We start from the raw sequence: 13,103 nt of genomic DNA, 5'->3' as shown, positions 1-13,103 counted from the left end.
ACACAAAAAAAACTGCTGGGGCGCACCAGATAACACGTCATCCGCCGTCACTGCAGTCACGTGACTTAAGTCTCGCGCATGTGCTTCACAACAGGCTGTGAAGAGAAGACAATGCTGAATAAAGTTGTCTTTTTTTTTGGACCAAAATGTATTTTTGATGCTTCAACACATTCTATCTGACCCATTGATGTCACATGGACAAATTTTTTTAGGTGAGCTATCCCTTTAACATTGATATCTTTAATGCTAACTGAGTAAGGCCAGGTCATGTGAAAGGTGCGAAACGTTGATGCTCCGAATCTCATGTGTAGATTATGAGACTTTAGCCTGGATTTCACAGACAGGGTCACATTAACTTAATGTGAAATACTGTTGGTTATCATACACAGGACAACAGCAAATGGGTGTCTGGGATGGATGAGCAGATCATGTCTTGGGCCACTTCCAGACCAGAGGTGAGAGCAAACAACCAAAACAAATATTAATACACTATCACTGTTCAAAATGTATTGAATATACTGTGTCTTTAAGGACTGGCACCTCGGAGGGAAGTGCGATGTGTTTTTATGGGGCGCTGGCAGACACGGTCAGCTCGCGGAGGCCGGACGAAACATTCTAGTGCCAACTCTCGCTCCCTCTTTCTCACAGGCCCAGCAGGTTTGTGTATCGAAGCATAAACACACAATGAGATTTTACATGCTGTCGTAGCATGCTGTCTTTATTTACTCATTTCTGTATTGTCAGGTTATATGTGGGCAGAACTGCACTTTTGTGATTCAAGCTAATGGAACGGTGTCCGCATGCGGAGAAGGAAGTTATGGACGACTTGGACAAGGAAATTCAGATGATCTGCACGTCCTCACTGTCATATCGGCGCTGCAAGGCATGCAAGAATTATTTGTATACATTTTGGTTACATTTTGGGTGACTGATCACATAGATGCAGTCAAAGATGAATGTAATCACATTGGATTTGTAGCGCTCACTAGACCTCTTGTGATCAGACTACTTAAGATTGATCTTAATGCTGCTATAATTCAACATTTACAGAATGCACTGAAAGTATTCAGATCAAAGTGTTTGTGCAGGGTTTGTGGTGACCCAACTGGTAACATCCTGTGGGTCTGATGGCCATTCGATGGCTTTAACTGAGAGCGGAGAGGTGTTCAGCTGGGGTGATGGAGATTACGGCAAACTGGGCCACGGCAACAGCGACAGACAACGTAGACCACGGCAGATAGAGGCACTGCAAGGAGAGGAGGTGGTGCAGGTCAGAAACTATGCCAATTTTTTCTGCTATTTTATTTACTTAAAGGATTAGTCCATTTTCTTAAAAGAAAATCCAGATAATTTACTCACCACCATGTCATCCAAAATGTTAATGTCTTTCTTTGTTCAGTTGAGAAGAAATTATGTTTTTTGAGGAAAACATTGCAGGATTTTTCTCATTTTAATGGACTTTAATGGACCCCAACATTTAATAGTTTTAATGCAGTTTAAAATTGCAGTTTCAAATTACTCTAAATGATCCCAAACGAGGCATAAGGGTCTTATCTAGCGAAACGATTGTCATTTTTGACAAGAAAAATAAAAAATATGCACTTTTAAACCACAACTTCTCGTCTATCTCCAGTCCTGTGATGCGCCAGCACGACCTCACGTAATACGTCATCACATCAAGAGGTCACGGAGGACGTATGCGAAACTACGCTCCATTGTTTACAAGTGTGGAGAAAGAGGACCGTTCTGACATTGTTGTATGTCGAATGATACTAATTAATGTCTTTGTGTCAGTTTATTGTTTAAAATTGTTAAAATTGTTTAATTTCATATATGTAACACGTGACCTTTTCCACGGCATTACGCAATCACGTGAGGTTCCGCTGGCGCGTCGCAGGACCGGAGATAGACGAGAAGTTGTGGTTTAAAAGTGCATATTTTTTATTTTTCTTGTCAAAAATGACAATCGTTTAGCTAGATAAGACCCATATGCCTCGCTTGGGATCGTTTAGAGTCCTTTAAACCTCTATCCTGGAATGTTTTTCTCAAAAAACATAATTTCTTCTCAACTGAACAAAGAAAGACATCGGCATTTTGGATGACATGGTGGTGAGTAAATTATCTGGATTTTTTAAAAAGAAAATGGACTAATCCTTTAAAGGCGGGGTGCATGATTTTTGAAAAACACTTTGCAAAAGGGAGTCGGGCCGAGTACCAAATCGACATTGTTGACTGGGTTGTGTATGTGTGGGGCGGGTCTATCAAAAGAAGGTCCAGGTTTTATTGGGGTAGGAGCGTGTTTATTTAGGTGATTTCAAATATCAACATTGGCTTTCAGAGATCATGCACCCCGCCTTTAACCACATACCTCTAATAACAAAATTTAATTGTAAAGTTTCTTGTAAAGTGTTTAAGGATATTTGGTAATTGTGTGCAGATGTCATGTGGCTTTAAGCACTCAGCTGTGGTGACTGCAGATGGAAAGCTTTTCTCCTTTGGTAACGGAGATTACGGCAGACTTGGACTTGGTAACACCTCTAACAAAAAACTGCCAGAGAAAGTCAGCGCTCTGGAGGGCCACCAGGTCGGACAGGTAAAACTAAATAATAACCTCTCCTCGGAGCTATTATAGCTATTGTGTTTCTATTCATTTGCATTTATATGTGTAGGTTGCATGCGGGTTGAATCACACTCTGGCTGTATCAGCTGATGGAATGACTGTCTGGGCATTCGGTGACGGCGATTATGGAAAACTGGGACTGGGAAACTCGACAGCCAAATCCTCTCCACAGGTACTTGTACATGTCTGTGAGAAATCGTTGACACAAAAACAATAAAGCTTAATACGTTGTCTTTTACGTCCTCAATAAATCTGGTCAGTGTGTCATGAAGAGTGTGTGTTTTTGTTTAAAAGAAAGTAGATGTTCTGTGTGGAATTGGAATTAAGAAAGTGGCCTGTGGGACTCAGTTCTCTGTTGCTCTGACCAAAGATGGAAACGTCTACACTTTTGGGCAGGGTAAGTCATAAACACACATGGATTTCCATTTATTAAGGTGCATTTGAATTAAGTTAAAAGACTTATATAACTCAGATTATATAAGGAGCTCAGATGCAAAAGCCGTTAAACGTCACCTCTGTCAAAAATTAGATAGTGATATTAACCGAATGCTCTCAGCATGTATTTTACGTTCATCAAATACTTTTGCTTCAAATCTGCTTAATCCCGGCCTCGGATCATTCAGAGATACCTCCTTGTTGGCAAAATCAATTAAAGGGACGCTCCACTTTTTTTTGAAAAATCCTCATTTTCCAGCTCCCCTAGAGTTAAACATTTGATTTTTACAGTTTTAGAATCCATTCAGCTGATCTTCGGGTCTGGTGCTAGCACTTTTAGCATAGCTTAGCACAATCCATTGAATCTGATTAGACCATTAGCATCGTGGTAAAAATAACCAAAGAGTTTCGATATTTTTCCTATGTAAAACTTGACTCTTCTGTAGTTACATCGTGTACTAAGACTGACAGAAAATTGAAAGTTGCGATTTTCTAGGCAGATATGGCTAGGAACTATACTCTCATTCTGCCGTAATAATCAAGGACTTTGCTGCCGTAACATGGCTGTATATGAGAGTATAGTTCCTAGACATCTATGCCAAAAAAAGCAACTTTTAATTTTCTGTTGGTCTTAGTACATGATGTACAGTAACTACAGAAGAGGCAAGTTTTAAATAGGAAAACTATCGAAACTATTTGGTTATTTTTGAGCGCGATGCTAATGGTCTAGTCTGATTCAATGGATTATGCTAAGCTATGCTAATAAATGGAATATGAGCATATTTTCCAAAAAAGTGAGACCCTTTAACAGTCTGATAAAAATGCTTATTTAACCAATTTGCGCCTGATGGGTAAAAGAAGACATGTCAGACGTACTTAGAGGGTTTTGCATCTGAGCTTTTCATATCTTCACAATATAGGATAATAATAGTCTTGTAATCTTCTATAATCTTGATGAATTTGCATTTTGTCCTGATTTCTGCATTAATGTTTTTAGATCGTTTGATTGGTCTGCCGGAGGGCCGGGCGCGAAATCATAACCGACCTCAGCAGGTCCCTGCTCTGATGGGCGTGTTCATAGAGGACGTAGCTGTTGGGGCGGAGCACATACTTGTACTTTCATCCACTGGAGATGTTTATGCCTGGGGCAGCAACTCAGAAGGACAGGTGTGTGTTTATGCGTGTGTATAAACAAGGAAGTTTGGGCCACATCCACACAAAGCCAGAGTTTTCCCTATCCAATCTTTTATTTTCCTTGTTCTAAAAATAAGTCATTAAACACGGTGTTGTCTCAAGAAATATCTGTGTGTATATTAAACCAGTAAATCCTTCTCAAATTGATGTAGTAAACATGCCAGACCAGTATGTGAGACTGTAATTCTGCCACAGAGATACACTAAAAACGGAAAAGAAAACTTGGGGAAAGTCTTACTAGGGCGGAGATGTGGGGTGATGACATCATCGTTTCTCAAAATATACGGATAGGCTATACGCATGAAATCGCAAGTGTGTCATTTTCAGATTTATCCACACTGAAAAAAAATTTTTCAAACTCCCAAAACTCTGGATCTGCCTGAACAAAATGCTGATACGATACAAATTTTTTATAAATACAGCTACATCCGTCTCATGTGTGGATGGGCTCTTAGGCTTCACTCAAATTATAAAAACAGCAGACTGTTTTAATTTTGATGAGATGTCCTTACTGACATATATATCAGTGTTTATATTTGCATGCTGCAGAATCAAATATTGCAAATCATTAATTCTTTTAACATCTTTGTGTTCATAGCTGGGCTTGGGCCACACCAACCATGTGAGAGAGCCGACCCTCCTGACTGCTTTACAGGGCAAAAACATCCTACAGATCTCAGCAGGGCGCTGTCACAGCGCAGCATGGACCGCACCGCCTGTACCACCACGTGCTCCAGGTTCAAACACATCCAAGCTTGGTGTGCATCTGACGAACCTTATAAAAATAAGCACAGGTTTGACTTTCTGCCATCATCATCACACACCTGTATCTTCAGGTTCATCAGTGCCTCTGCAGCTGGGTTTGCCTGTGTGTGTGCCACCTCAGTACAGTGCTTTAAGAGAGGTCAGTATAGAGGCTCTGAGAGCAAGGCTGCGCCTGCTGTACCACTTCTCTGACCTCATGTACTCCTCGTGGAGACTGCTCAACCTCAGCCCTAACAACCAGGTACACAGTTTTTGTATTCGCATCTATCATCTAATATTCACAATGCGTTTGAATCTGTTAGACACAATCTTCTGATCTGTGAAAACCCTGCTAAACAATTTTTATTGTGATTTGCTGTTTTCTACATAAAATCATCTAACATCAGTGGCGGCTCGTGACTGCTCATCCGAGGGGCGCAATTCAAAATATATGTTCAGAATATCACGTGTTTTGCCAAAATAAGTGCCTGCTGCACACACGTTAAAACCATTTATGATAAAAAGAGACGCTCATGTTCACAAAATGCACGCAAGACACTCCCTTAACAGTAAACTCTGATTACGCATTAGATTTTGCGAGTATAAGTTACACGTGTCTGCAGTTGACAAGACACGTGATACACATAGGATAACTCGACGCGCAGAACACATTTTGAAATTACGAACCACACACATGATGGCCTACATACATGTTATGACGAACTTCGTATCGTGCGCCCTCGAAAAAAGAACTCACCGGCCACATAATTTTGATGGTGAATTCATCAGTGCATTTGATCTGTTGCAGAGCTGCACGTCACGCTATAATGCAGGAACATGGGGTATAGTCCAGGGTCAGCTGAGGCCCCTGTTGGCCCCTAGAGTTTATACACTGCCCATGGTGCGCTCCATCGGTAAAACCATGGTGCAGGGGAAAAACTACGGGCCACAGATCACCGTCAAACGAATCTCCACGAGGTCAGTCAGAATTATAGCCAGAACCATATATGCATGATTTTTAATAGCTTCTTCCACAACATTTTGGAGTTGTTGACCATAATACATTTTTTTCTTTTTCTCTCAGAGGGAGGAAGTGTAAACCCATCTTTGTCCAGATTGCCAGGCAGGTTGTGAAACTGAACGCATCGGATTTAAGATTGCCATCCCGGGCCTGGAAAGTCAAGCTTGTGGGAGAGGGGGCGGATGATGCAGGGGGAGTGTTTGATGACACGATCACAGAGATGTGTCAGGTAGAGTAATCCAATGTGATGTTTACTGCTCGCTCTTGTCAGACCTATATCCTAAATGTCAGGAACCCTATAAGAAATGACATGTGTGTCTGTGTGTAGGAGCTGGAGACGGGAGTGGTGGATCTTCTCATCCCTTCACCCAACGCCGCAGCAGAGGTGGGATACAACCGAGACAGGTGAGCCAACACTGTTGTTTACTATTGCATTACTTATTGGCCAAATTGTCAACAGATGCATGTGTTTGAGTCATGATCTATGTGTTTTCAGATTCCTGCTGAACCCCTCAGCCTGTCTGGAAGAGCACTTGCTGCAATTTAAGTTTTTGGGTATTCTGATGGGAGTGGCCATTCGCACCAAAAAGCCTTTAGACCTTCATCTGGCGCCGATGGTGTGGAAGCAGCTCTGCTGTATTCCTTTGACCCTGGAGGATCTGGAGGAGGTGGATCTGCTCTATGTGCAGACCCTCAACAGCATCCTGCACCTGGAGGACAGCGGCATCACGGAGCAGAACTTTCATGAGGTTGACCATCCACCCACAGAATACACAAAACACATATTGAGGCACACAAATGAATCCATAGTTAACTGTCTAGCGACTTAAAAAGATTGATTTAAATCGTGTTTAGGTTTAAAGGGCCCATATCAGTCCCTCCAAAAAACGCGATTATGCAATCGCATGATTCAATGCAAAGTCAGCATATTTATGCGGGGGCTGCATTTTTTAAATACGCCGCACTTTCTCCGCATGAATTGCAGATTTCTGCTCGCAAAATATTGCATTTAGAGGTCTTCACGGGTCCACTTAGGGTGTTTTCACATATACACTGTTTAGGTCGGCCCAAATGACGTGTCGCTCCGAGTACGGTGCGTTTGGGTCAGTGTGAACACAACAGCCGCACTCGGGTGCGCACTAAACGGCCGCTCCGAGACCGCTCTAAACAGGTGGTCTCTGAGCCGCTGTTGCCGAACTCTGGGGCGACCCACCTGTGGTGTGAACACTGCCGGACCTCGGACCGAACCAAATACAGGAAGTTCTCCACACGTTTGAGCCACTGGGCTTCCGTTGTGACGTGAGCCGGGTGTTATATTGTGGGTTAACAACAAACAAGCCAATCTGGTCCGTTGCAGAGAGATTCGCTGTCTCCTTTACGTTTGAGCTGATGATTTTATAAATGCATAGCTGTCCTCCACACACAAATAGTGACATTACGGGCTTTTTAGCAAACGGCTCCGTGAGAAAGGCTTTAATAGAACAGCTACGCAATTTCGCGTTAAAGCAAAGAAACTTCGCAAAGGCGTGCAACGTTTATCTCCACATCTTGATAGCTGCGCTCTCCCTGTCAGGCTGGTTGTCGTGGAAACGTGGGGGTGGTCATGAGACGGTAAGAGCTGTCAGAGACCAATGACAGCGCTGACCGTTGTCACATGGCGTACGGTGCGGCATTTCGAGTAAAGTAAAAAATATATATATATGTGAACACGGACCGCACTAACTGAAAAATGATACAATGTATTTTGGTGCGCTCCGAGGCCGCACCACGGTGCGCACCAACATATGTGAAAACAACCTTAGATCCGAAAACCCGAGGTCCAACCTGAGACCCGATCGGGTTCGGATCTAAAAGTTTCACACAGGTCAGGTATAATATTAGCTGCATCGGGTCTTGGGTAATTTAAAATTAATGTGTTTTTGCCGAACGAACCTGAACTTTCTCGCGTGTGTGCGTCAATGTCCTTTTCAAAACTCTCATCTGTTTGCCAAAAGCGCTTGCGACATTGTGTGTCTGGCGGTAGGTTAATTTTAGTTAAGACAGACATGTCAGTCAAATTTAAAGGTGCAGTGTGTAAATTTTAGTGGCATCTAGTGGTGAGGTTGCAAGTTGCAACCAACAATTCAGTTTACAGCTCACCCTTTGGTTTTGAAATGCATAGAGAAGCTACGGTAGCCACCACAGGAAAAACATATCACTGTTGAAGATAAATAAAATTAGTAAAAAAGTTTGTCCATTAATAGCTTCTGTAAACAACATGGCTGCACCAAATGGCGACTTCCATGTAAGGGGACCCTCTGTGTATGTAGATAAAAACGTCTCATTCTAAGGTAATAAAAACATAAGGGTTCATTATGATCATCTTTGTAACCTCCTGATAATATAGTTTTGTATATTATTTTGCATTTCTGTCAAGAGATCTTTCTAAAAATTACACACTGCACCTTTAAATGTAACGTACATTTTAGCGGTTACCTGGGTGTCATCTTCAGATAACAAAGTAAAACAAATGGATCAGCTCACCAAATTGGTTGCGAGACCAGTGGGGTTTCTTTCCGTCTGACTGCTGCGTGTGGGTGTGCCATTTACATTCGGGTATAGTCGGGTTAAAAAAAATTCCACTGGTTCGGGTCAGACTTGGGTCTAATTTTCTCTGGTTTGTCTCGGGTCAGGTCTTTCTTTAAGAAAAAATTATTTATGCACGTCGGGTTCGGGTATAAAGTGATTCGGGTCGGGTACATTCTTTGGACCCGAGAAGACCTGTACTTGCATGATTTCATAATACCCGCATTTTTGTAGCAAAAAGTCACATAACAGTTATATCTTAGCAGAAAGTTGAAAAATGTTGCATTTACTTCACACATGCGCCGCCATGTCTCCTGTTGTCATGGGAATGTTAGGAAGTGACGTAATTAGGCGACATGAACATCAATCAAAAGCTGCAAACAGTTTTTCTCGCAGTTCCTGCAATTTTGTCAAGTTCCCGCAATTTCATTGCATAAATATGCCACATATTTCTACAGATTTTTTAAGAAAATGTGCCGCAAGATCAAGGCCTGCAACAATCACAAAAAAAACTTAGCGTTTTTCTGGAAGGACTGCCATATTATGCAAAATCCAGTTACAAGGTGTTTGGGCATAAATGTGTGTTGGCGGTGTGTGAACAAAACCACCCTACAATGAAAAACATTCACCCACTTCTGCATTTTTAATCCCCATTAAACCTGATCACTCTCATTAGACATGCTGTTTGGATTCTCTTGTTAATGTGATGTCACACTAACAAACCCCGGCCATAGCCACTGACTGACTTTTTAACTTTACCCAAAAGCTTTTCTAAATTTAGCACCAATGCAGCTATAGATACTATTGTCCCAGACTGTATTACAAGAATCTGATCTATTTTAAACTGAAATCAGCTCATTTGCATTTAAAGGTAAACTTCCGCCAAAATAGGGGCATTTTGGACATGCTATAACAAATGATCTGTTTAGACACATTCTAGGCACACATGAGACTTATATTACATCTTGTAAAAATTGACATAATACTGACTTTTACTGACCAGGTTTCTAGCTCAACTGAGCATCACTGGACATAGTAAACATAAAAATATCTCATGATTTGGATGTGTTTTTTTCTATAATAGATGATCCCTCTGGATTCATTCGTTGGTCAAAGTGCAGATGGAAAAATGGTTCCCATCATCCCAGGTGGAAACAGCATACCTTTGACCTTCTCCAATAGAAAAGAATATGTGGAACGCGCCATTGAGTATCGACTCCATGAAATAGATCGGCAGGTGTGTGTTTGAACCTATCATGTCCAATTGTACGTATCCTAGTGTCAGATGTGTGGGAATTCATCCACGCCTGCTGTTAAAAGGCAGTTGCTTGTAATCCAATCTGTGTGTTATGCACAATGACAATACATCTCTTCACAATCCTCTATCTACGTGTCAGGTGGCAGCAGTACGTGAGGGCATGTCGTGGATCGTGCCCGTTCCCCTGCTCTCTTTACTGACCGCACGGCAACTCGAACAGATGGTCTGCGGGCTGCCGGAAATCAGCGTGGATGTCCTGAAGAAGGTGGTCCGCTACAGGGAAGTGGATGAGCAGCAGCAGTTAGTGCAGTGGTTCTGGCAGACGCTTGAGGAGTTCTCCAATGAGGAGAGAGTGCTGTTCATGCGATTCGTTTCGGGACGATCCCGTCTGCCGGCCAACACCGCAGACATCTCACAGAGGTTCCAGATCATGAAGGTGGACCGGGTAAGATTGAATGTGTTTTTGTATGCATTGAGGTGTATTTGTGCATATATGTTTGGTAATGCATATTGTTTGTTTGTTTTTCTTTCAGCCATACGACAGTCTTCCCACCTCTCAGACGTGTTTCTTCCAGCTCCGCCTCCCACCTTACTCTAGCCAGTCGGTAATGGCGGAGCGGCTGCGTTACGCTATAAATAATTGCCGTTCTATCGATATGGACAACTATATGTTGTCCCGCAATGTGGACAACGCAGAAGGGTCGGACACAGACTACTGACCTCCACCCAAACACACACACACATAAACGCACAGTTTATGCTGTGTAAGACTTTGTTTAGGATTCGGTGCAGGCTTTTATGATTTTTATTGTTCACAAACATTTTCACTTAAATACATAATCCAGTTTTTATTTTCACATTTGTTTCTTAGCAGAACCCGCATGGGCCACGCAATCTGTTTACACACATGTATATTCATTTTCTCTGAAGCTTTTGCCTTTTTCAGGATGTTCTGCATGAAAGTGATTTATTTTAATTTGTATAGAATAATGGGGGAAAAGAATATTGTACATTGTGTATAATGCTTCATTAGGAAATTCTTTTACATGAGTATCTGTATTTATTTGAATTTTTGAATCGCCTACACCAGGTTTCTTATGTCAAAAGATGCAATAAATGTTTCGGTCTAAAAATGTCTTTTACTTGTATCATAAAGCAACAAATGATTTTCGCTTCTCCTATATAGGTTTAGCGGTAACCTGTTTAAGTGCTTAATCAGTGGTTCCCAACCTTTTTAGCCCTAAGTACCCCCAAGGCCCCATCAGTAAGGCGCAAGTAAGTACCCCTTCAAAACTAGACCAAAGTTGTGTTTTAAAGAAAAATTATTAGTAATATTAATTAATCAATTAATTTTAAACATTAAAGTAGAAAGCACTGACTGATGAAGGCATGTTTATTTGTCTTGAGGTTTGAAACCAGGGATAGAGCGTACTGTAGGTAAAAACTCAGTCTGACATTATTATGAATTGTCATGCAGTCATTCGGAAAGTTTAGTGGATGCAGACATTTAAAGGAACAGTATGTAGGATTGTGGCCGAAACTGGTATTGCAATCACAAAACTTGTGGCTAAAACTGGTATTGCAATCACACAACTGGTGGCCAATACACAAAATGACAACATAAACATCAGTTGAGGGGTGCAACTCCACTTTTTAAATGACAATATCCTGGCCATACCACTGTTGTCAGTGATATAAGTATTTGAAGTGAAAATGATTTCTTAATGTTCAGTGACATATCGGGGTCATTTTATGATTACTTGATATAAATTTCTTACATACTGTTCCTTTAATATACATTGATCTGCAAATAAGCAAACCTTTTATCACCAAAACCGGCCAGATTTACTAACAGCTTGCACTTGTGCAAACCATAATTTTGGCATTAAATCATGACTGAACTTACTAAAGACACGCAGTGGATAATTAGCTCTGAAAAGGTGTTAATTTAGTGACATTGTTGCATAATGCATTTGTTAAAGTTTTCCTTTCAGACGCAACATTAATGGGAGAAGAGTATTTAAATTTAGTTTGCCAAAGGAAAATATTTTTCACAAATATCATTTGCCGCTTGTTTGGAATTGCGCTCTCACACAGTTTAGTAAATCTGGCCCTAAATATACTAAAATCTCAATTGAAGTACTGCCTTTTGATAATTCAAGTGTGCAGTGAATTTAAAATGTTCCATTAAAAATATAAATAGAAACAAAATAAACTGTGTTTTTAGAAACGATTCAGGTTCATTGAAAATGGTCAGTGTGGTGAATTTCGGAAACTAGACGACTGAGCTGCAGCGAGGGGGATAAGATTGATTAAAAAACATGTGAGAATGAAGTCGCAGCAACTCAAAAAGACTTTGTTTCACAATTACTCTTAGACAATAATGCCAATTTCGCACTTTGTTTTACAAAGTTCGTGGCGGCTTGGAGCTGCATAAAAGTGAAGGGCACGAGGCCGCCTATGCCGAGTCAAGACTGAGTCCGTTGGTTTTCAAATACAGTCGAGTCTGAGTCGAGACCAAGATCATAAAAACATGTCAGTTTTCATATTCATGATTTAATATCAACAGTTAGGTGTACAGACTAAGCTAGATTGGGAATTGTGAGGAGAAGTCTTAACATCTTAATATGGACTATGCTTTTACTATCATAAAAAAAATCCCTAACACATATGCATCATCTTCTGCCTATTTTTTTAAACTGCTTCAACAGTGCTGCTCTGTCATCAACATGTTAAGCCCACCCTGACTTTTTTAATCCTAGTTAGGACATGCAGAGCAAATACAAATTTTCTAGTGGTCTAAATTAGTAGGCTTAGCTACTTTATAACATTTTCCAATATTTTCCAATTTTATGCAGCATCATTGCACCATGGGATGTCATTTTCAAATAATGCCTGTCAACATAGCATTTTATTATTGTTATGTGTTTTTTAAATGAACATAAAAAACGCGTTGGTCTTGAGGACTCACAGTCTGAAATTACGAGTCCTTCTCCTCCCACTGTGGTCCGAGTCTTTGAAGGAACAAGTCTGAGAACGCATAAATCTGTCATGAGACCGGACTCGAGTACTACATCACTACTGCATACACAGTTAACTTATGTGCGATAGAGCTATTGGGCACCCCTGTTTTAGGTCAAAGACGGGACAAACAAGAGACATTTTTTATTAAAAAAAAGATCAAAGCAAAATCTAAATCTTTTTGTGTATCCCCTGGAAACTCTTCACGTACATCCGGTTGGGAATCACTGCTTTAAATCAACATA

General features: G+C 41.0%; 1 protein-coding gene across 7 annotated transcripts in view; it reads left to right on the top strand.

The window, feature by feature from the left end:
* The window catches only part of herc1 (HECT and RLD domain containing E3 ubiquitin protein ligase family member 1), a 57,778-nt gene extending 46,808 nt beyond the window's left edge, over positions 1 to 10,970 (top strand). For all 7 annotated transcript variants that reach the window (XM_073858912.1, XM_073858915.1, XM_073858914.1 and 4 more), the window contains exons 61-77: positions 390 to 455; positions 532 to 657; positions 745 to 883; positions 1,089 to 1,270; positions 2,438 to 2,593; positions 2,670 to 2,792; positions 2,915 to 3,017; positions 4,053 to 4,222; positions 4,848 to 4,986; positions 5,086 to 5,255; positions 5,802 to 5,971; positions 6,078 to 6,243; positions 6,343 to 6,419; positions 6,511 to 6,763; positions 9,664 to 9,816; positions 9,977 to 10,282; positions 10,371 to 10,970. In XM_073858912.1, coding sequence (XP_073715013.1) covers positions 390 to 455; positions 532 to 657; positions 745 to 883; positions 1,089 to 1,270; positions 2,438 to 2,593; positions 2,670 to 2,792; positions 2,915 to 3,017; positions 4,053 to 4,222; positions 4,848 to 4,986; positions 5,086 to 5,255; positions 5,802 to 5,971; positions 6,078 to 6,243; positions 6,343 to 6,419; positions 6,511 to 6,763; positions 9,664 to 9,816; positions 9,977 to 10,282; positions 10,371 to 10,556 — 2,685 coding nt within the window. In that variant the 3' untranslated portion in view covers positions 10,557 to 10,970. The remainder of the gene's footprint in view (positions 1 to 389; positions 456 to 531; positions 658 to 744; positions 884 to 1,088; positions 1,271 to 2,437; positions 2,594 to 2,669; positions 2,793 to 2,914; positions 3,018 to 4,052; positions 4,223 to 4,847; positions 4,987 to 5,085; positions 5,256 to 5,801; positions 5,972 to 6,077; positions 6,244 to 6,342; positions 6,420 to 6,510; positions 6,764 to 9,663; positions 9,817 to 9,976; positions 10,283 to 10,370) is intronic.
* Positions 10,971 to 13,103: the final 2,133 nt, after the last annotated feature.

This window comes from Misgurnus anguillicaudatus, chromosome 21, assembly GCF_027580225.2.
Source record: "Misgurnus anguillicaudatus chromosome 21, ASM2758022v2, whole genome shotgun sequence".
Lineage (NCBI taxonomy): Eukaryota > Metazoa > Chordata > Actinopteri > Cypriniformes > Cobitidae > Misgurnus > Misgurnus anguillicaudatus.
Note: the sequence above shows the minus strand (reverse complement) of the source record. Positions and strands in the feature narration are given on the sequence as shown.